The 22,383-nt window shown below is 37.8% G+C and overlaps 1 protein-coding gene across 2 annotated transcripts in view; it reads right to left on the bottom strand.

Annotated features, from left to right (window-relative positions):
• The window catches only part of GAS2 (growth arrest specific 2), a 126,945-nt gene that overhangs the window by 38,125 nt on the left and 66,437 nt on the right, over positions 1–22,383 (bottom strand). The window contains exons 5-7 of one of the 2 annotated variants that reach the window (XM_036259878.1): positions 21,020–21,161; positions 13,556–13,663; positions 424–477 (exon numbers count right to left, since the gene is read on the bottom strand). In XM_036259878.1, the coding sequence (XP_036115771.1) occupies positions 424–477; positions 13,556–13,663; positions 21,020–21,161 (304 nt within the window). The remainder of the gene's footprint in view (positions 1–423; positions 478–13,555; positions 13,664–21,019; positions 21,162–22,383) is intronic. The other variant, XM_036259879.1, reaches the window with a different exon arrangement.

The raw sequence follows: 22,383 nt of genomic DNA, 5'->3' as shown, positions 1-22,383 counted from the left end.
GAGAAAGGAAACATTCTGAAGTTACATGGTGCTTCATTTTTATTCCCAAAGCGTATTTTGTTCAACATTTTAAAGCAAAGACTTGCATATAGAAGCTAAACCGAGATTTATACTTTTGAACAATTTTAACGATAAACTCAACGCAGGAATGCTTTGGAGCACGGGAATTGTACTCGGAGACCAAAACGCTAGGTGTCACCCCCTCACAATCAGCCCCAGATCGCCATGGTAACAAAATCTGATGGGAAAAGCCGAAGGAGAACCATCATTTGAATACCTTCTTTCAAAAAAAGAAATTAAGAAAGAAACACAAAGGTAAATGATTTACTTTTTGTTGCCCAACTTCCCTCATTTGTCTAGAAGTCAAAGCTCCACAGTGAACGCAAAGTGGAGAGGTTTCCCCTTAATTATCTAAGTAATTACCTTAAATGTCTGCTTTGCTTTGGCTGTGGAGACATAGTAACAACCATGAAGACCCTACTGAAACAAGAAGATACGAAGTTCATAAAATGCTCTCCATCTCCATGGCAGAATGGCACACGAACAGTACCTGAAAATGCAAACTGTGATCTTTTTGTGACAAGATTAAAGACACCTTTTTGTTTTTTAAGTGACAATGAGAATGACTATTTGTATATTTTTTCCATATCCTACAGTGAAGGGAAGTTGTAGGGCCTAATACTCTGCACGAAGTGCAAACTGAAGCATACACAGCCTGAGACTTGTAGACCGTGCTGGGCACTGGCATTACAAAGCACACATGTTAGAACGATCTGTTTCCTGGTGTCCTTTGGTATCCTGTTCGTTGCTCAGAACTCTTACTATAAAAATAAGAGATACACGTAAGGAGATAATTTTTCACGGGGAAGGAGACATCAAGTCTGGGCCTCATTTCCACAAGAGAAACAAAGCAGACTATAGAGAAGGTCTGATGGAGTCCTAGAAAAAAAATTGTTAAGCAAATAAAGCCGTTATTTTCCGTGTGAAACTTTCTCCATTGGGAGATATCCTGCCATCTTGTTCTGACTTCCCTGGCACCCACTGATGTTGGCACACTGCTCTGTTCAAGGCCCTCCCATTCTGTTTACTCTCTGAAAACTGTGTGACCCATGAGGCACTCACTCTACCACACCCTTCTGTTGTCGTTGAAACTGTATTTATGCAGCATTCTAATCTCCCAGTTGTCACACACTCACAAAGAGACCCCGGCTTTATCTGAAGGGCCACGTGTTGAAAGGCCTTCGGTCAGAATTGAAGGGCATGCCCCAGTTTCTCTGCCTAAGCATCGTGGTTCTAAAGTCAAGTCGTCTTTGGGAAACATGTTTCCCCCTTAATATGATGAGATACTATTACGGCTATAATTTCTTTATCTGTTAGTTCAGGCTATCTTCCCTTTATGCTTGGAATAGTTCATCTTCCTCTTTCCTCTAGTTGACATGGAGGAACGTGTTGCCCGTGAGATCTATGGGCACTGCACCTGCAGGAAGAGCCCGTTCAATCCTTGATGCCAAGATGTCAATAAAATTCAGGACTCTCTGGAATTCTTTCAGTGCACATTGGAGGGTTTCTTTTTGTTATAAGATGTTGAGTAAAAAAAAAAGAAAGGATGAGACCTCCAAGGCTGGGTACTCCTTACCTTGCTTCTGAGAACATTTCGAGTTCCTTGTCTTATTGACTGTAGGTTGCTAGGGAAATGGAAGGTGGCAGAAAGGTCTTTTGCAAATATCACATGGAGGAATTCTGTGATATCCACACTGTGGTCCCAAGTGCCTCCTTGTGCAAGGCTGAAGCCCACTTTAGCCTCACTATTTTCAGGAGGGTCGGCAGTGCAACATTAATAAAACTCCTAGTGTTCCGTGGGCCACAGGATTTTCCATAATTTTTCTATTAATCCATGATGTCAAAAGACCATGAATATATATATATATATAAATAAGTCCTGGACAGAGTAAAATGTTTATAAATAACACACTGCTGGGTGATGACACATTAATGTGTTACTACTGTCTGTTACAGTTTTAAAAAGGTGTTACAGTTTTGAAAGGGGATTCTCAGAAACGTTATGCCTGATGCCAACGTTAGCAGACAGGATTTAAGTCAGGCCTGGCCTTTACCAGCTTTCAAATGATGCCTCTGAGACACTATCCAATTATCTCCGCCCCACATTTTATATAAGGCTGGATTTTAAAAAAAATAAGACCAATGACTGTGTTCAGAGTGAAAGTTAGAGACTGTTAGGCAAGGTGTCAGTTTCTGGGAAAATGAACAAATAACACATTAGATGGATTGGTTAAAAAAAAAAAAAAAGGCAGGAGGAATAAGACCGCTCTTTACATGGTCATTTCTCAAACAATTATAAAAATTTCCATGGAGTTTATAGCCCCTTAAAATGTGTCTATAACACAGACTAGATTATAAAACCTGAGCTAGAGAGAGCACTGCCCCACAACAGCGGAATGTGACAAGGACGGGGTGTGTGCGTGCGGAGGATTCGCGGTTGGCAAGAGCAGTTGCGGTGTAACAGAAATGTGGTGTAAAGAAAGCTGCAATCCAGAGAAGAGTCATGTAACGCAGTGAGCTCCTGCTGGGGTTCCTTTAGGGAAACAGCAAAGAACTCTCTAAAGAACTCACTGGGATTTTTTCTCTCTTTTTACTAACATCGGGATTTTCATTGTAAAACAAACCAAGACTCTCTCCTAAGGCCAATGTGAAACTCAAATCCTTTATACTTTGTTCCTCCCAAAAGGCTACACAAAGCTTTCCTCAAGATCTTAATTTGCTCCTAACAAGATGGCAGGAAGTGGCACAATGTATCCCGAAACAACACACTACCCAGCTTCAGATCAAAACGTTAATAAAATTGAAACATGCCGTTGCAGTGAACCAATAGTTGGTGTGAGTGAGTAAGGCTCCTGCAATGAAAGGCTTGGCATTTAGGAAAAGGGGGTGCCTGTTGGTCCAGGACAGGGATTCCATGTTTTTACTGAGGAATTGAAATTCAAAATGTCAACTATTAGGGGAGAAATGCAATGCAAGGTTTAAAATGACCAAGTCATGCAGGAGCTTAACTCATTGATTTTATGAAAAAGATACCACTAAATAGTCCCTGTTGTAATGAAAAAATTTCCACCACGCTTGACTACATTCAATATAAACTCGAGATGGCCACATTTGCAAAATGCATTTCTTAATGACTCTGGCTGCATCCTGTTTATGCAACTTAAGCCCATGGGAGAATTATATATAATTTATAACGACAGATATTTCACAGGTTTTGTCTCTGGCTGCTAGTAAGACTCATCAATAATTCAAGACCATGACACATTATGTATAATTGTTTCACTTCTTTCCCTTTTGCAGAAAATCATTCATATTTTAATATTAAAATCCTTCACATGTATATCAGCAGAGAGCATGTAACGAAGAAATGTTCTTGTTAGGAAGACTACAAAAGGAAGAGAAAAATCTTACAAACTTTACAATTTCACATTACTATGTAATGTCCACTTTGTAATGCAAGGCAAACAATCCTTAAATCAAAAACATAAGGAAGAGCTAAGTGTTTTCATTTTTGTTAAGACAGTTAAAAAAAAAAAAAAAAAAACTTCAGAGGGAAATTTTATTGTGTAAATCATTAACAGTTAATCATTATTGGTTGAAGAGATATGGAATTTAATATATAAAAATTGATAATATGATTTAACCTTGTATCAACCAATTACTAGCTGGATTACCTTGGGAAAGTTATTAAATCTCTATTATCTGCAGTCTCCCTAATTCAATAAGATATGTAAATTACAATTACACTGATTTTTCTCAAAGAGTAGTAAAATAATGAAAATAAAACAAGATGATGTATAAGTGAATGTACTTTATAAACCATAGAAAGTAAGATATGCTCTATTACCATCAAGTACCAGGATAAAAACAGTTAAGAAAAACTGTTGTTTAAAAATTAGTCACCATCCATTTTTAAGGAACTTGCTTTTAAAAGCATTAGTTGCTATGCCAAAAGTTTTCAGCTTGAGCTTTGTCCTAAGTCCAATTTAGACCCTTTCATAAAAGTATGAAAAGGTACACAACACAATTTCACCTCTTTACCCCACTGTAGCATGTTCAGAATCTCCTCTTCTACATAATCCAATTAAAGATTTTGATCCGAACTGCATAAAGCAAACTGAAGATGAAAATATACTTAAGAATACTGCTTAGTTTCTTCATTTCCAGAATAAGTTTTTGCTTCTCAAAGACGTTTCAAGTCTGGCCAATACATATTTTTAAAAAATCAATAAGTATGTTGTACAATGTGAAAATCATTTTGGTTGGTTTTACAGAAAAAAAATATTTTTTGCGAGGGTAGTTGTTACTGTTTTTTTTTTTTTAATACTCTGTTTCCTGGGTACTTTCTTCTGACTCTCCAACAGGGATTGACTATCAAATTTCATATTTTTCCAAAGCACAGCAGCAAAGGATAAGCAAATTAGGAGCTGCACATTAAGTACAGGTCAATTATGAATGGATGTTGAAAGGCTGAGGATCAATACTCACAACATGACATTCCCAAAGACTAGACAGTCTGAAAGAGAATGAAAGCATACACTGTGGTTAAAACCATGGGCTCTGAAGTCAGACATGTTGAATTCAAAGAAAGGTTTTGACTCATAACTGTGTGGCCCTTGACAAATAATTAATTCCCTAATGTTCGGTTTCCTTATTGTTAAAATGGAAATAAATAATTGTGCCTATTTTGAAGCATGGTGGGTGCAATTTTCCACAAAGTCTAGTTTAAATTTTTCTGTGCTTAAAGGTTTTCAACCTCAAGGGATACATTTCCGAAGAATGACACCCTAACAGCTGATTTCTTTTTACAGCAACAGTTCATCGTTCTTTGTTTAGTTTACATTCACGTGGGACTTGTGCCTTTTCTCAGGAAGAAGAGTTTAAGAGGCCTTAACTCACATTTGCCAAGTCCCTTGAAAGATGTGTTACCAAAGTGTAAACTATAACCCTGTTATTATCCCAGCCTCTTTGAACATGAGAAAATTACAAACCAACGAGTTTCTTTAATGGAGTAAATTGCTATTAAAAATTATTTCAAATCTGAAATTAAAATGTTTGAATACATTTTAAATGTTGCTGCCTGATGTTCCTGACATCATGTTCTTTTGAGGTAGTTGGGCAAAGAAAGGGAGCCAGTTTGGCAATATTCATGTGCTAATTAACAGCCATGTTTTTTCTCTCACCATGGATTATGAATGCTGTCTGAGATTTTATATACATCAGAGGCAAACATGGTCATATTTGTTTCTAGAAATGAATGTAAGCTATTACGTAGTTTTAAAATCCTAATCATGATTCCCATAAATTATTAAATTAGGGGAAAGGTTTATATTAATCGTGTTTTAAAAATGAATTTTTGACATTCAGCTGCTGAGTAATGACTGTTGGTGTAATTTTCCATTAAGATACAGAGAAGTCTTACTGTGCTTGCTATTTGTTTAAAACTCCTTTGCATTTTTACGTAACAGCCCATTTTTCATTAGCAGGAAAGGTATGCAATTTGAACCGTGCTCCTTTTTTTACTCACAGTAAATCAATATGTGTCATAAGAGCAGAAAAGGAAGTAATATCCCTCGCTATCATTGGACCCTCCCTTCGAGTGAGTCCCAGAAGACATTGCCAGGTTGGGTTGCTATAGAAACAGAGCTCGGGTGCCTTTTTTGCTTGGTTTGTTACAGTGCGTTGATTTTCACCACACGGGAATAATCCTGAAGAAATTTTATAGTAAAGAAGAAATTATAATGAATCAATAACAATGTCTGTGACCTTTCCATTGATCTGAGATGATTTCATTTAAAAGTAGTATCGAGAAGGTGACTCCATAACATTTCAGATCCCTTTGCTGACTTCCAATTAAATTATTCATTGTCTTTTCTTCAGGCCCTTGTCACACGTCTTAAAATGGGAAAAAATAATACCCTGAATCATTAGGATGTTAGCGTGCAACCTCACATGGTATTGTTTTTGTTTCTTTGCAAGATTCCATTTTTTAATTTCTTTTATTTTCTGTTAAATTTATTGGGGTGACATTGGTTAATGAGACTATATAGGGTTCAAGTGTACAATTCTATAGTACATCATCTGGACGCTATATTAGGTCATTTGGTTTTACCTAACTGTGAAAGTCTGCTTTAAACATGTTTCGAAATAATATTAAACCACTTAAAAAATATCTACAATTAGCAAGTAGACTCAGTAATACTCAACTGACAATATAGAAGATTTATCGTCTCACTTCTATTAAAAATATATTAGGACAGATAACATGACAGATAGAGGTCTGACTGGTTTTGAGCATTAAACTAGACAGGCCATATAAAGCCTTTTGAACAGTGTCTGGCATACAAGTAAACACCTAGTGAATATTGTTATAATTTTACTATTATTATATAATGTTACTATTATAGTATGGTAGGCACTACTGATTATGCAATTGTAATGCCTTTCGCACTCTGAATATTTGGGGGGAAAATGGTATAAGGAAAACACTACTATATCGTTGAGCCTTAAATATATTGTAAAAAGGTACATCTCTTTTTTTAAAGTACTAAACTTGTGAATAAAATATTTGCATTTAATTGACATGCCACAGGGTAGCAACCTGGAGTGGAGTGTATTATGGGTTTGGGAGTCAAAACTTCAATTTTGTTGATCACACTACTTACCTTCAGACCTAGCCTCGCTAGGTCTGAAAAAAAAAAAAAAAAGAAAAAGACTTTTATCTTTTCACCTGTAACAAAAGCATGAGAACAGTTTCCCAGCTGTGTTTTAAAGGGGGTTCATGCCCTGGCCGGTTTGGCTCAGCGGTTAGAGCGTCGGCCTGCGGTCCAGAGAGACCCGGGTTCGGTTCCCGCTAAGGGCACGTACCTCGGTTGCAGTTTGTCCCCGGCCCTGGTCGGTTGTGCGGGTGGCAGCCACTCGATGTGTCCCTTCACGTCGATGTTTCTCTCTCTCTCTCCCTTCCTCTCTCTCCCTTCCACTCTACCTGAACAAAAAAATGGAAAAATGTCCTCGGGTGAGGAAAAATAAATAAATAAATAAATAAATAAATAAATAAATAAATAAAGGGGGTTCAGTGAGATAATGTATATAAAGCATTTGCTAAAATGCCCCACACACATGACACTTTTTAATTTTTGCTGTCTTTCCTCTACAGGTTTTCTAGTCATTGCCTTAACACATAATTTCCAAATGAAACTTTAAGGTAAAAATTAGTATAAGTTGAATATTTTTTAGCAGTAATTTAATATATATGGGTTTTAACTCTGGCAAATGAAAACTTTCAATTCAGTACAGTTTTGTCAAAAATTAATTTTTTAATTTGCTTCAATTGATTAATTCCTTTCCCAAAGTATATTTTCATGACCTCCTAGCCAAGGATGATACTCTGGGGGGGAGGGGGGAGCTGCAGGAGGGACAATTTCTATGATCAGATACATTTGAAAAAGGCTACATAGTACATCTCATTATTTACTATGGGATAGATCATATCAGTATATTCATCCCTCCAAAAAATCCCAGGTAATGCCAGTTAAACACATCAATATTACTTAGTGGTAGAGAAAGTCAGTTCAGGAGTTGGGCCTTTGAAGACTACTTTTACCACTAATTAGCTTATATCTTTGGGAAGTTATTCAACCTCCTTGTTTCAGCTGCCTCATCTATAAAATGGGAATGGCAACAGTTTATACCATACTGGAATGAGAAGTAAAATGAAATATATCACATGCTCAGACAGAGGCTAATAGAGTCCATTATTAATCACCAGAGTTATTAAAGAAGCCTGTTTAAACTCTGTAATATGATAAATGTTCTTTATAAATAATACCTTTGGACATCTTCTGGAACTATTATTCCTTGGAACACATTTTGAATCACATTAGAGCACAATGTTAGGATAGTGATAAATTGTAATTAAGTGATAAATTGTAAAAGGTATTCATCATATTAGCACGAAAAGTCAGCTACCTCACAAGACATGACCCCACTGGCTCATTTGCTATTGTGCCAGACAGTCTTACTACCAGAACATTAGAGCAACGATGTTAAGTGTACAGATCTCAGCCCGTGGACATTCTACTCATTAGAGCCATTTACAAATCAATTTATCATATTAGCACAGATCAGTTTAGCATATTAGATTATTTGCATGTCACTAAAAATTAAGCTTTAAAAGGAAGGGATTTTATGAGTACATGACTCAGTTATGGAGTCTGCAAAGCAAAGGAACATCATACAGGTGTTCGCATGTTTTCTAGTACTAACCCAAAACAATTTGAGTGAGTTATGAAAATGGAGAGATAAAATAGTAAAGAAAGATAAGAAAAGGTAAAAGCTTCAGCCAAGAAAAAATATGCTATGATTTCACAACAGAAATTCAAAGTCCTCCCTTGTCTACAACACCATGGCTCCAATAAACCTCTCTACTTTTTCCAGAAGATCAGAAGCTTAGCGAAAGGACCAGAAAAATGAGCAGTCGGCCAATTCATAAGATGTCTTATAGAAGTCCTTTTATTTATTGTCAAATTTGCTGACTTCTCTTCCTCTGAAGAATTCATGTTGTTAATGTCATCATCAGAAGTAAATGCAAAACAAAAAATGGCTCAACAATTAAAAACCATTTTCAATTATTCCTATTCCCTTCAAGTCTGAGTCATTAATTATACATCATATCTACACAGTGGTATTGTTATATGTAAATAGAATTTCAAAATCTGTTCTACTTAATATTATATCCTCTGTATTTTCTCACAAGGATACATAGAAATCTGAATGGTTATATTCTTCTATGATCATACATGCAATGATTTCTAATTGTGGTGTTATACAACAAATTTTTTTCTTTATATAGTTCTTTCTTTCCTTCTTTTTTTTTTTTTTAGATTGTTTGTTTCAAACTTCAGCACACTTCAGAGTAACCTGAAGGGCTTGTTGAAACACAAGTGTCTGATTTAATGTCAGGATGAGGCGATTCCAACAATCCCAGATGTTACTGATGCTGCTTATCGGGGGATCACTTTTAAAAATTACTGCCAGATATTTACATAGAATATTGTCACCATTGAATTGAGGTTGTCAAATAAAATAGTTTTGTTTTTTTTTTTTATCCTCACCCGAGGACATTTTTCCATTCCTTGCTCAGATAGAGTGGGAGGGAGAGAGAGGAATGGAGAGAGAGAGAGAAACATCGATGTGAAAGGAACACATCGAGTGGCTGCCACCCGCACGACCGACCAGGGCTGGGGACAAACTGCAACCAAGGTACATGCCCTTAGCGGGAACCGAACCCGGGTCTCTCAGGACCGCAGGCCGACGCTCTAACCGCTGAGCCAAACCGGCCAGGGCTCACATAAAATAATATAGATCTTTTATGGCATCTGGAAACCTTTCCCACAAGCTCATACACATTAATATTGTCATCTGTCTTCTTGAGAGCCTGGGTAGAAACGAACTAACTGAATGAACAAATGAACAAAGGAAAATTCTTACTTCTCTTCTCCCCAAATAACAGTAGGCCTGAGATCCATCTATTCACATTTTAAAGATATATAGCATGGCTAAATGGTAATATCCAAATCTCTGTTACTTCAGAAATCAAAAGGAGGTTTTATTATCACTGTCCAAATTCAAAAGTCACTGAAAAATAACTGAAATATTTATACCTTCGAGGAAAATAAATTTGTACTTGCACCACACAGGTATAAGTTAGCTGCATTTATCTTGTCTGCCCACCAGACTGGTTAACAACAATGTTGCTATTAAAAGATGTAGAGCAAAAATATGGCTTTGAAAATTATTTTTGATAACTTAGAAACAAGAGAAGTCCCACTTTGGCCAGGGATTATTAGCATGATTATCTAAAAGCCACAGTCAAAAACCTCAAAGGTTTTCCCTTGTACTATTGGATTCTTTATATTTGGGTAAAGATTAATTCCCTCACCTTGAAATGGAGACATATGTACATAAGCAAACATGCCTTCATAAGCATATAGAAGCATTAAACAAATACACGCTAGGTAGTCATGTGTGTGAAGTATCCATTCACACACTGATTTCTAGAAACCCACAGATAAGACATATGCTTAGCAAAGATATCATCTGCAGAAAATGTCTTCTGGGCTCTTTTTCTGTAATCTTTTCACATTACTATATTTTTCACTCTTATTTGCTGTTACTGGTCTGTTTTAATCTATAAAGAGAAGATGTGTTCATATACATAATAATCATAAAACCATATGTAAGTAAAGTGATTAGGTGCTGTCAACAAACCTTGGAATTTGGTTAGCAATGAACTTGTTAAATTCAGGGTAAACGTGTTACATGCAGACTTAAGAGAATCTTGTATTTATCAATTTCTAAGAGAGAGTTGTTTTCTGAGTCAGTTTTGACAAATGCGTTGTCTTTAGGTTCAAGCTAAGTCAACAGTCTTACCAACAGCCTTAAAAGACAATTGTTCTTTTCATGGCCAAGTTCATTATGGCCATAAGAAGACACTGCTGTTCTCAGGATTGACAGAAAACCAGGGGATAAAAGTTAAGACACCGCCTATTTCATTGTATGTATGTTTTATAGGATAATAGGCATAAATGCATCTGCTTATTGTGTATTATATAGTAAATATGACCATATTTAGCAGCCTCAAAAAAGATATGGCAAAGTTTAAAATATGCCAATGTAAAAGTAAGAAATGCAGAACTTGCAGACACCGAGGTGATCATTACCATAGTGTGCGTGGGAATTTGATTAAAGGCACTTACTACTTAATCCAGGTGTTCAGAGGACTGTAAAGTTCATTGGCAGCAACAACCATACGATCATTTGAAAATCAATACCTCTGAGGGCTTTCTTTTTTAAACTAATAAGTTCCCGTTCCTTTTAGTGAGTTAGTGCAGAATGACAATCAATTAAATATAGTCCCTGACACAAATTAAAAGCACTAGCCAAAGTGTACACTCCTCAGTGAGACGACATTAATTTGTGCATTCAGTGAAGGGAAACAAATTGGGAGAAAATGTGCAATAAATGGTGCATATGGTTAGCCTGTGAAATTTCAATTCCTAAACGCAAGGGAACGGGAGGTCAAAAGCCTCCAGGGATAACCAGAAACAACAGAGGAGTCCTTTTAGCACCGCTACCCTCATCAGGGTGGGAATGGACCCCTGACACGCCAAAGGATAACCATTTCAATAGTTATATGTTAATAGATGTCTCCCTTTCTTGACAAATTGTTTTACTTTCTGATTTAGGCAGTCATAAAAAAATTCCTTTTAAAAAATTAAGACATGAAAAAACAGGTTAATTTTAAAGGGAATCTGTTGTAAAAAAAAAAAATAGTTTCCATTATACGTGGACAGTGTAAAATGAGAAAAAGTGAATGACTCGCGTTGGTTAAAACTTGTGTCACAGCAGTATGACGCCATTCAGTGCACAACCACGCTGCAGTGAAGTCCCTTGTCACAGCTGCCCTGGAACACGAGCAGCATGACACGGAGTGTGCACACTAGGTTGTGCGTTACACACTGGTATTTAATTCAAACGCTACCACTAGGGAAGTTGATGCAATATTTTTCAGGAAAGTAAATCCCAATTCCTCTATAAACAGTACATGCACAGACTTTACCAAAAGGAAACCATTTTTTGAAAAGAAATGGAACACCAAAAAATTTCTTAAATGTTGACTAGAATGTATATTTATGTTATTAATAAATACAGGTAAATTCTTTGAAAATAGACTAAATATGGAAGATCAGACAGAAATAAATATGTTATATATATATGTATATATACGTATATACATACATACATATATATATATATTTTTTTTTTTGCCTGCAGACATCAGGTTACATTAGAAGGAAATGTATCTGATTTATTAATTATGTGTTTTGTCAATGCTTCTAACATAAAAAGGATCATTGTTTATATGAATAAAACCCTGTTTTGCTTCAGGCTCAGGGGCCTAATATTGTCAGGGAGCCTGAGTCTCAACTGAGAAAGGTCAACATAGTAAAATTTAAACACATCTTTGGAATTACTAAATCAATATTTTTAATGTACTAGAGGGAAAGCAGACGGCTTGGCTAAAATAAACCTGTGTGTTATCCTCATAGGAGGAATGAGAGAACAGGAAGCACCGAGGGGCACCTGCTTATCCAGGTGAGGCTGTTCTCCCGGGTCTGTACACCAACCCTAATGATACCCTATCGCTAGATCCCTTTGTGTTCCAAAATGTCAGCTATTGCCCAAAATTTCCCCCCAATCAATAAACATTGACCTCCATTAGATTAAAATTAAAAAATGATTGACATTTTTTTGAAGGCTAATTATGATGAAACTTTTCTTCAACTAACATGTTGTAGAACCTTAAAAAAAAATTTGTCACAAATGATGTTCAGTCAAACATTGAAATTAAGGAAACATTACACAGATAAAATTTCACTGGGCCAACACTGATTTGAGTACTGGTTAGAATGGTCATTGATTATACTAGATATACACATTCAAATCATTCTGCTCTACAAAATAAAACAAGCAAGATATTTGTAACATATTCAAAAGAAAAGAGACTAAAGGCTCCTTTGAATCAAAACCTCTACTATTTAGAAAATGACTAAAAAATAAAGTAGATAAATACTTATCAATTTCAGGTTTCTGGGAATGTATCAGTGCTATATATTTCATTTTCTCATTTCTGAGAAGAAGAATTCTTGGTCTAATAAAAAGTCACAAACTTACTCTGAGAAATTAAGTTTTCTTGATTATTACAAAAACAGATCACAAGTAAATGGCCTGGAATGTGACTTTATTGAGCCACTAATTATAATCTAACACTGCTCATGACATCTGGTTAGATTTCTAATTAGGACCATTGTAAAATGGAGAGACCACCCAACCATCATTCATTGGCATAGGTCCACCTTTCTTTATTCACCGCAGAAAACTAAGTAAGAAATGATTGTCACCATTTTAACCATGCTATTGTAATGACCTTTCATTCCCATTACCCTGGTTCATAATCCAAATTTCTTAAAAATCATGTTCAAGTAATTTGAAAGTTATCAGGACCAACAGGATGATCTTCCTGATAAAAGACCAGGGTAAAATACTGATTTCTATTTCCCAATGGGTGTGTGTGTGTGTGTGTGTGTGTGTGTGTGTGTGTACAGGGGGTAGGGGGTGGGGGTAGTTCCTGAAACTACATGTATAAACCAAAAAGAAGTTGTTTTTCCTTTTCCTCATTCTATTTTCTCTCTATGATCTATTTGGTGTGCATGCTTGTATATATGTAAAAAGAGATAGTTCTATCTATTTATCCCTCAGCAATAATTATGTATGATACATTTAAAAATGTTCATACCTCATGTCTTCAAGTCCAACTGTAACCATCACAGGGGAAGTCCCTGCTTAGTTATTGGTCATATTTTCCTGTAACCCCCAACTGAAGTCCTGAAAGTTTCATAAAGGACAAGATATCAAGCGAAAAGTAAAACTTTACCCTAATGAAGAGGATCTTTTCTCCCACTCGGTATCTTCCTTGAGAGAGCCTCTCCACACAGAATTTGGTTGGGCATTTGCAAGGAGGATCCTCAGAAATCCTTTTCACCTAAAACAGAAGCGCAAGTTCATTCTCCTTAACCAAGTCCCCTTTCGACTCATCCGCTCTGTGGGTTCAAGGGACCCTGGAACATTACTACTTTTAAATTTGTTCTATATCAGACAATGAATATGACATGAGCACAGAAACAGCACATTAAGTTCTAACTGTGTGATGGTCGGGCCCAGAAGGCACTTCTGAAGGCCAATACCTGCACTAAGGCACAAGCAGGATGGTGACGACAATAAGCATCCTGGAGGACAATGAGGAGCAAATCAACTGGTAGCGTAAGAATGATGATCCGGGTTCTCATTTTGGGAGGAGTAAAGAGATCATGTACATTGGGTTGCCAAGATAAATATACTGAAAACTAGAATAGAATGTATGTTGACATAGCATATATTTCCTCATAATTTTTTAAGGTCACACAATATAACATTTTATTATTTTAAGATGGAGAATAATTTAACAATATCAACGTTACCCATTTCAAAATAAATGAGAATCAAACAATTTTTAAATGAGACTACTATTTCATCTTAATTTTTGTCTTGAAGAATTCATCCCCAATTCACCCAGGCTCACCCCGCAATTCATTCTATCTCAGCAAGTGCCACCTACCAAACCTTACTTCTGTGGCAGTTTCTTACAATGTACATGCATTTCTTTCTCTCTCTCTTTCTTTCTTTTTTTTTTTGGTAAAATTGGTTTTGCCCATGAAATTTATTTTTTTTAATTTGTTATTATTGTTGAAAGTATTACAGATGTCCCCCCTTTCTCCTCCCATTGGCCTTCTCTACCAGGCTCCTCCCACCCCAGCCTTCCCCACACTATTGTCTGTGTCCATGGGTTATGCATATATGCATATACGTTCTTTGGTTAGTCTCTTCCCACCCCACTCCCTTTGCATTTCATAGAACCCATGTGCAAATATCAGAATTTATCTTTTATCTGTCCCCCTATTCGTAAAAAATACCTTACCTAAATGATATGTGCACAATGCTTATAAATAGTTGCAACTATTAGAAGACAGTGTATAGTCCATGAATTTAGTAATCAATTTTATTTATGTTTTTCTTGATTGGGAATCTGTCATGCTGTGTCTCATAACTTTCCTCCCTTCAACTAAGTAACCCACTAACCAACCAACCAACCCAAAACAACAAGTTCCTGTGTTTTGAATCAAAGATCTAAACAATGCACAGCCTGTATTTGAGAAGCTACACAGAACAAATTTAGTTTCTGAAAGGATTGGCTTGGGTTCTCCCACTCAAATTCTTTCTTCCACAAAGACACAGTTCCTAGAGTTTTGTCATCAATGATATTCAATCATTCCCTCAAATAATGCAACATCTGACTTCCATCAACCTACTATTAAACAAAAACTGTGGAAAAAGCAACATATGAACTCAACTGTGTGTTGGTATAAATGACTTAAATAGCTTGGTTTCCCTAGACTGAGAGATTCCAGAGAGTATGGAAGCATAAAACTAGAGAAAAATATAGAAGAAGTGGAGAAATCCTTAATAAAACTTATCTTAAGAATTAAACAATTATGCCTCAGGGAAGACTTATGAAGAAAAACCAACTGGGGGAAAGAGACCCGACTTTGGGATACATATTTTCATCAGTCCCTTCTAGAATCCCAAATTCTGCCAACATGTACACCTGTACTTCTTAAAACTTATTCTTATATCAAATTGTATATCAGTTAACCTTAATTTGTCTTTGCTAGATTGTGAGTTACTTAAGAGTTAAGTATTTAAGTATTTCATTACAGTTTTAAACCCTTGAAATAAAACATAATGCCTTAATGGCATATAGTATGTATTCAATAAATGCATATTGAGTAAATAAATGAATGGATAAATAAAAACAAGCCTATACAGAACACAGGGGGAAATTAGTGCAACAGATTAAGAATGGATTCAAAGAATCTTACAGATGACTTTCATTGAAAAATGAAAATAACTGCTTAGCATCATTAAGTTAGTGATGAGGCCCATGGATTTGAGTTCTACATTTTTTCTACCATATTATACTTGGCCCACAGATGCATCCACCCACTCCCCCAATAGTAACAGAATTCTGTCCCTAGGGACCTTTCTGAATGGATAATCTTGACCAAGATGGTGATAACAGAACAATATGTCAGCATCATAACAGCACAAGGCCCACACTTTAGCAGAGCTCTGTTTGGCACAGCTTTACTGCCACATAGTAAGTGAGAAAAGGGTAAATTGGTGTTCAAGTTGTTCCTCTGCTAAGAAATGACAATCACAAGTGTGTATGCAAAGTGTTTCCATCTGAAGTGTTCTTGGACAAAACACAGAAACTGCTGGAACGAGTGAAATACAAAATACATTTTCTCAAGTGGCCTGCTCCTCTGCAAGGCCTCCCCAGCTTTGAAAATGGACTTGTTTTGGTTTGGTTTTGTTTTGAAATCAAGGGCTTTTTAGTAGCGTGAGAGGTGGAGGCAGAAACGGAAGAGACGAGGCCAGACTGTGGGTAGTGGAAATATATTGTTAAGTAAACAGTGACTGATGACATCTGTGCTTCTTACATTACTTGGGATAAGTCAGTCTGGCAGGTGTTCCGTTTTGGGCCAGGAACCCAGCCAGTTTTCTGCTGAAATGGGATTTCAAGAGGAGCCTGATTACTTAGAATTACACTATCTCTCATCCCCAGACTGAGGAAGTCGACGGAGAAGAGGAAGACAGTGAGAATGGTTTCTTAGAGCTGTATTCAGCTCATTGTGTGGGAACCAGCTCAGCAGGAGGGTTTGCAGAGAGAACTAAACCCGACCCCACATCTTATCATGGCTGAATCACTCTGCAAGGACAGTGGGGGGATGAACTAATCTGAATGGACTGCACTGTGTGTTCTCTAATGATATCTTGATTAAAGAAGGTGGGATGTATTATCCACATAAAGGGTCACCTATTTTTTTTTTTTTTTTTTTTTCAATTTTCCACATTTCCCTTGCGTAGCAGATGAAGAAATGTGAGGAAGCTTGCAGTTTCAAAACTGGCAGTTACTGCTGAAACTGTTCACTGGAATATGGTGTCTTAACAGAGTTCTGCTTTTCTTACTCTCCCTTTTTCTTTTTCTTTTCTTTTACTTTTTACCCTCACCCGAGGACATTTTTCTTTTTTTTTCCATTTTTTGTTCAGATAGAGTGAGAGGGAGAGAGAGGAAGAGAGAGACAGAGAGAGAAACATCGACATGAAAGAGACACATCGAGTGGCTGCCACCCGCACGACCATCCAGGGCCGGGGACAAACTGCAACCGAGGTACGTGCCCTTAGCGGGAACCGAACCCGGGTCTCTCTGGACCACAGGCCGACGCTCCAACCGCTGAACCAAACCGGCCAGGGCCCTTTTTCTTTATCTTTTCTCTTTCTTCTTTCTTCTTTTTTACCCTCGGTATTCTTTAATTCCCCCTATGCTCCTTCATCTTTTCTTTCTTTCTTTTTGATACAAATAACAACTTTGCCAGAGCAGAAACAGCCAGCACTTGTAGCTGAACCAGGGACTGTGCAAGCCGGCTCCATTTTGCATCCCCGATTCTGAAACAAATTGGGCAGGTGAATTTCGACTTCCCCTACATGCTTCATGCGCAGGGAATCAACTGCCAAGGCAACTATTTCCTTTTTAGGTTTGACACAGAAGCTCTGATTTCAATCACTACTGAAGCTCCAATTAGTTTCTCTCTGTTCCACTCTGTCCCTAAAATAAAACACTTCGGTGAAAAACGGTCCCTTGAACAGAATGCAAATATGTCAGTGCAATTCCCCAACATAGTAGGAAGGAGACTTATAAGAGACTTCTGTGGCCAAATAATTTGGAAAATTCCAGGTCAAACAAGATCTTGTGTGGGACCCACGAGTGCCTTTGATAGACCGCGGGGCGCCACCAACCCTGCGCTGGGGACACACCGAGCTATTTCTCACACTAACCTAACCATGGAATTCTTTTCCCTGCGGGGCATCTGGGGGTGTCAGTATTTGATTAAACATTCTGGGAGAGATGCTGGTTTACAGACTTCCAGAACACAGTATTCTAGCTGGCAATGGGACAGAAATATCCAGTCTGCACATTTTGAACATCCGATTAAAACCCCTTAACTAAACAGATGGTTATGTTCCCAAATGCTGGTCAACTTTAAAGGGGGTTCAAAGCTCTTGTGTGATCCCTTCATTGTTTCTAGTCGAGAGACTAGAACTTGGAGAAGGGAGAAAACCATGGAGTGACAGTCTTTGCCCCAGACTTTTCCAAAATCCCTTTCATAGCTGTTTCTCCACTTCCTCCCTCGTGTCCCTTTCCTCCCCTTCTTGAGGACGACGGATGGATATACATGGGACACGCTGGTGAAGGAAGGGACCCGTCCCGGCTACTTCTCCCAGGTTCATGGAAATGGCTTCAAGGGACAACGGCTCCTCCCCCTGCATTTTCACAGCACATGACCGTTCCGGGTAAACAGAACAAGGAAGAAGCTTTTCTCAACCTTCATTACCCACCGTGATAATCTATTCAACAAAAACGGCGCCAACGGACATGGATTGATAAACTACGGTCCGTGTCTTTAAGAACAAGGACTGCACATAGAGAATAATGGGTCTGTATGCCCAATAAGGTAAATATTTCATGAAATATATAAAAACACTTGGGCATCGAGGACCAATTTGTCAATTTTACCTGTTTTGGGAGATGCTGAGGAAAGCTTTATATCGAAGGCCACACAACCTGAATTTTACAAGATGACAAGGTGTTCAAAAGTAGATTTCAAAGGTGAATAGGTGTATGTACGGTGAGGAAAGCAAAGGAGGAAGAACACAGGGCATAAAGTGTCCTTAGGAATTTGGGGTTAGCGGCATCTCTACAGGGGATACCTCAGAGTGCCAGGATGAGTCGAAAGGACAGTACAGCTGAGAGAGACAGAGTAGGCCAGCACCTGGAAGCTTACGTGGCATAAACGACTTGGGATTTACCCAGGATGCTAAAGGGGACCCTGTAGAATTTTCATCACACCTAAGTTGTATGTAGGTAACAATAACAGTTATGAAGAATAATGTCAAGAATGTACTGTTCAACAGTGTCAAACATCAGAAATTAGCCTCAGAATTTGAGGACTAATAAATGCATTTGATTGAGAAATTCATTCATTAGGAGGTTAAGGGTGATGCTGGCCAGAGCTCTGACTAGAATGTGTTAAAGAAAATGAGTGGAGGTGACAGCTGGAGGAAAAGGGCTAAAATCTACTGTAGTGCCCTGGCCAGTTTGGCTCAGCGGTTGGAGTGTCGGCCTGCGGACCAGAGAGTCCCAGGTTCGGTTCCTGCTAGGGGCATATACAAAAAAAAAAAAAAGAAAAAAAAAATCTACTGTAGCTGCCCCAGAGATACACATTTATAAAAGACTAAAGGAACATCTTACTCCAAAATAAGTCTAATAAAAAAAGTATAATTGAGAGGGAAAAAAAATTGTTCTCATCGATATATAAATAACGCACTATTATCTACTAGTGATACAATACTTCAACTATATTTTATTCAATTAGCTCATTAAATAAATATGAAATACTATAAAAATCTAGGCATGTCACTGATCCTTAAAAACAGTCCTGTGATTTTAAAATATTTTTAAAATATGTTTTTATTGATTTTTTTAGAGAGAGGGGAAGGGAGAGAAAAATAGAAACATCGATGTGAGAGAGAAACATCAATCGGCTGCCTCTTGCACGCCCCCCCACTGGGGATCAAGTTCGAAACCTAGGCATGTGCCCTGACTGGGAACTGAACCAGGACCTCTCAGTCCATGGGACAATGCTCAATCCACAAGCCACACTGGCCAGGCTTAAAATTTTTTCAAATGGTATTAAAATGTCCTTGCCTAGCCCTGGCCAGTGTGGCTTAGTTGGTTATAGCATTGTCCTGTGCACCTAAGGGTGTGGGTTTGATCCCTCATCAGGGCACATACCCAGGTTGCAGGTTTGATCCGTGGTGGGGGTGCATAAGGGAGGCAACTGATTGATGTTTCTCTCTCCAATCAGTATTTCTCTCTCTCTCTCTTCCTAAAATCAATAGAAAACAGTAAATATCCTCAGGTGAGGAGAAAACAAACAAACAAAAGTCCCAGCCTATTCTTTGATTCCTGAATGGACTGAACAAAAGAAAACTAAATTAAACTCTTATTGGCTAAAACACCTAAATAGGTGAAGTTTAAGTTTGCTGCCCTTAGCAAAAACGGGAATTCTCAATCTGTCAGAAAAATAGTTCTATTTCTGCTCATCTAAATCTGTATTATAAATTAGAGTATCAAATGGCAGAAAGCAAAAGATGGGGAAATCTCTCTCTCTGTATGGTGTCGTGCCGGTCAGCCACCGTCCCAGCTCTGTGCAGCTTCGACCCTGGAGAAAGAAACCCTCAGTGACGGGACTGCGGTCCTTTCTAGTCCTGTCTACTCCTATGATGGGCATGCTGGTTGCTGCTAGTTTCTAAGGACTCTCCCCATGTACATGAGACATACTTCACTCTAACATTTCTGACATTAGACGGAACGAGGTGACTATTTTCTATGACACAAATAAGCATTTTTTCCATCTGCACTCAAAAATATATGTTCTGGGAGGTAAAGGCACACACAGAATCACACACACAACTTATAATCAGGAACTGCTTAACAAGCAATAGAGGTAGCCAGCGAGCTTAATTCATCCTGTTTGCTGTTGCACCCAGAATGTTTGCTGGGATTTGGAGGGTATCATGAAGATAGTTCCTGATCTGCCAACGACTGTGACTCGGGCCTCTGCTGCATAGAGGAATGGGGACCTCAGAGTTGGACACATTTGTGTTGGAATCTAAGCCTCCTCACCTTTCCTCAGCAGGCAATGCGACTTCTAAGTGTGTGTGTTCTCGATAAGAAGCCTGCCTTTCAGAGGCAGAGATTTCTTGAAAAACAGCGCTAGACCCTGGCAGCTGGTAAGGGCGTCTGCTCCGGGATGTTTGCTTTCCCCTTTAACAATCCTCCAGATCTCATGCATCAGCCTTCTTCTCTGTGCACGGGGAGCCACAGCCAACGACAATAGGTTTAAGTGTTTTCAGAGCCAACTTCCAGGAAGTTGATTTATTATCTTAAAAGTTGAGATACTACTCAGCAGGATTAAGTGACCACACTATTTGAAATGAGGGACTCAGTCCTGAATCTCAAAATGAAGTAGAGAACTATAAACTTTTTCATAAAAGTTTAAAATGAATTTCAATAAAATTGAACTAGGTAAAGGTTAGACTGATAAGAGGTTGTACAGAATGAGTTCTGAAATTCAAAAAGGACTCAGTGGTAGTAAGACGTCTGACCACTTTTACTTACTGCATCATCCAGTAAGTTTCCTGTACTCTTTTTTCCAGAAGACTTTGATGAAGGAGACGGTGAAGGAGAAGGGGCAGAAAGTGTTTCTTCTTGTTCAATCTCTTTTTCCAATTTTATCAAACCAGGAGGTTCCACACCATACCTTTTAAAAGATATCAGATCAATACATATACATAACTTATAATGATACACTTACCGTATGTTACATCTGATTAGACACACTACAGCAACAAACTGATCAGTTTTAAAAACAATATTAACTTTTGCCCTGGCTGGTGTGGCTCAGTTGCTTGGAGCATCATCCCATGCACATCCCAGGCTGTGGGTTTGATTCCCAGCCAGGGCACATACCTAGGTTACGGGTTTAATCCCCAGTTGGGGTGCATATGGAAGGCAATTGATCAATATTTCTCTCTCACATTTATGTCCCCCCCCTCTCTATAATCAATAAATAAATTCTTAGGTGAGGATTAAAAAAATACATTAACTTTTCCTGGCATGAAATGGAAAGTTTTAAAATGACATCCTTGTAAGCAGGGGAAAAACATATCTGCTGTGTGTGTGTGTGCACATATATAAACAGACACACAACAAATAACACACTAAGATTAAATAAAATCTAATACGTATATTGATAGTAGGCATGTAATATATTAATAAGTTAATAATATAAATTATCATAAAATTTAATCTTCAGCTCTCATATTTACTAGCGCATGATATGAGTGTTATAATTGAACTTCTATTTTGGACACAGGCTTGTTAGAGCTGGGAATAAAATCAGGCAGAGCCAAGTTTGAAAACAGCAATCCCAAAATAAACATTCTTAAATGATTTAGCAGAGAAGAAATTCACTGTTAATTTTATACCTCCTATGCGTCCAGGAGCAACGGACCATGGGATACAGGTTATTCTCTTAAGAACAATACAATGAAAGCATGTCTAATGTTACTAGGGAAGAAAATGAACAGAGAAGAAAGAGAAACAATTCAGAATAACAATATGTTAAAAATTGTATCTTGTAAATTATAAATGCCATAGAAGTTCAAAGCGAGAGAGAGAGAGAAACAGACAGACAGACAGACAGACAGACAGGTAGTAGTTACCAGCATTCTTGTCTCCCATAATCATATTTTTCTTAGGCTAAACTTAAAATTGATTTGATTTCTTAGATGTACACCAACTGTACCCAGGTGGAGGAGGCGAAAGGTAACTGCAGAACGTAAGGGCTGAAAGGACCTTGGGGGTCTAGCTACATACTTCCATCTGTACAGCTAAGAACCAGATCCAGTGAAGGTGCAGAACTAAGCAGCAGCTGGACAAAGAAGTAAACCTCGGTTCTCTGACTTCGGGAGGCTAATTTT

Source organism: Molossus molossus, unplaced genomic scaffold (assembly GCF_014108415.1).
Source record: "Molossus molossus isolate mMolMol1 unplaced genomic scaffold, mMolMol1.p scaffold_m16_p_13, whole genome shotgun sequence".
In the NCBI taxonomy this organism is placed as follows: domain Eukaryota; kingdom Metazoa; phylum Chordata; class Mammalia; order Chiroptera; family Molossidae; genus Molossus; species Molossus molossus.
The sequence above is the reverse complement of the archived record's forward strand: the minus strand, read 5'-3'. Positions and strand labels throughout refer to the sequence as shown.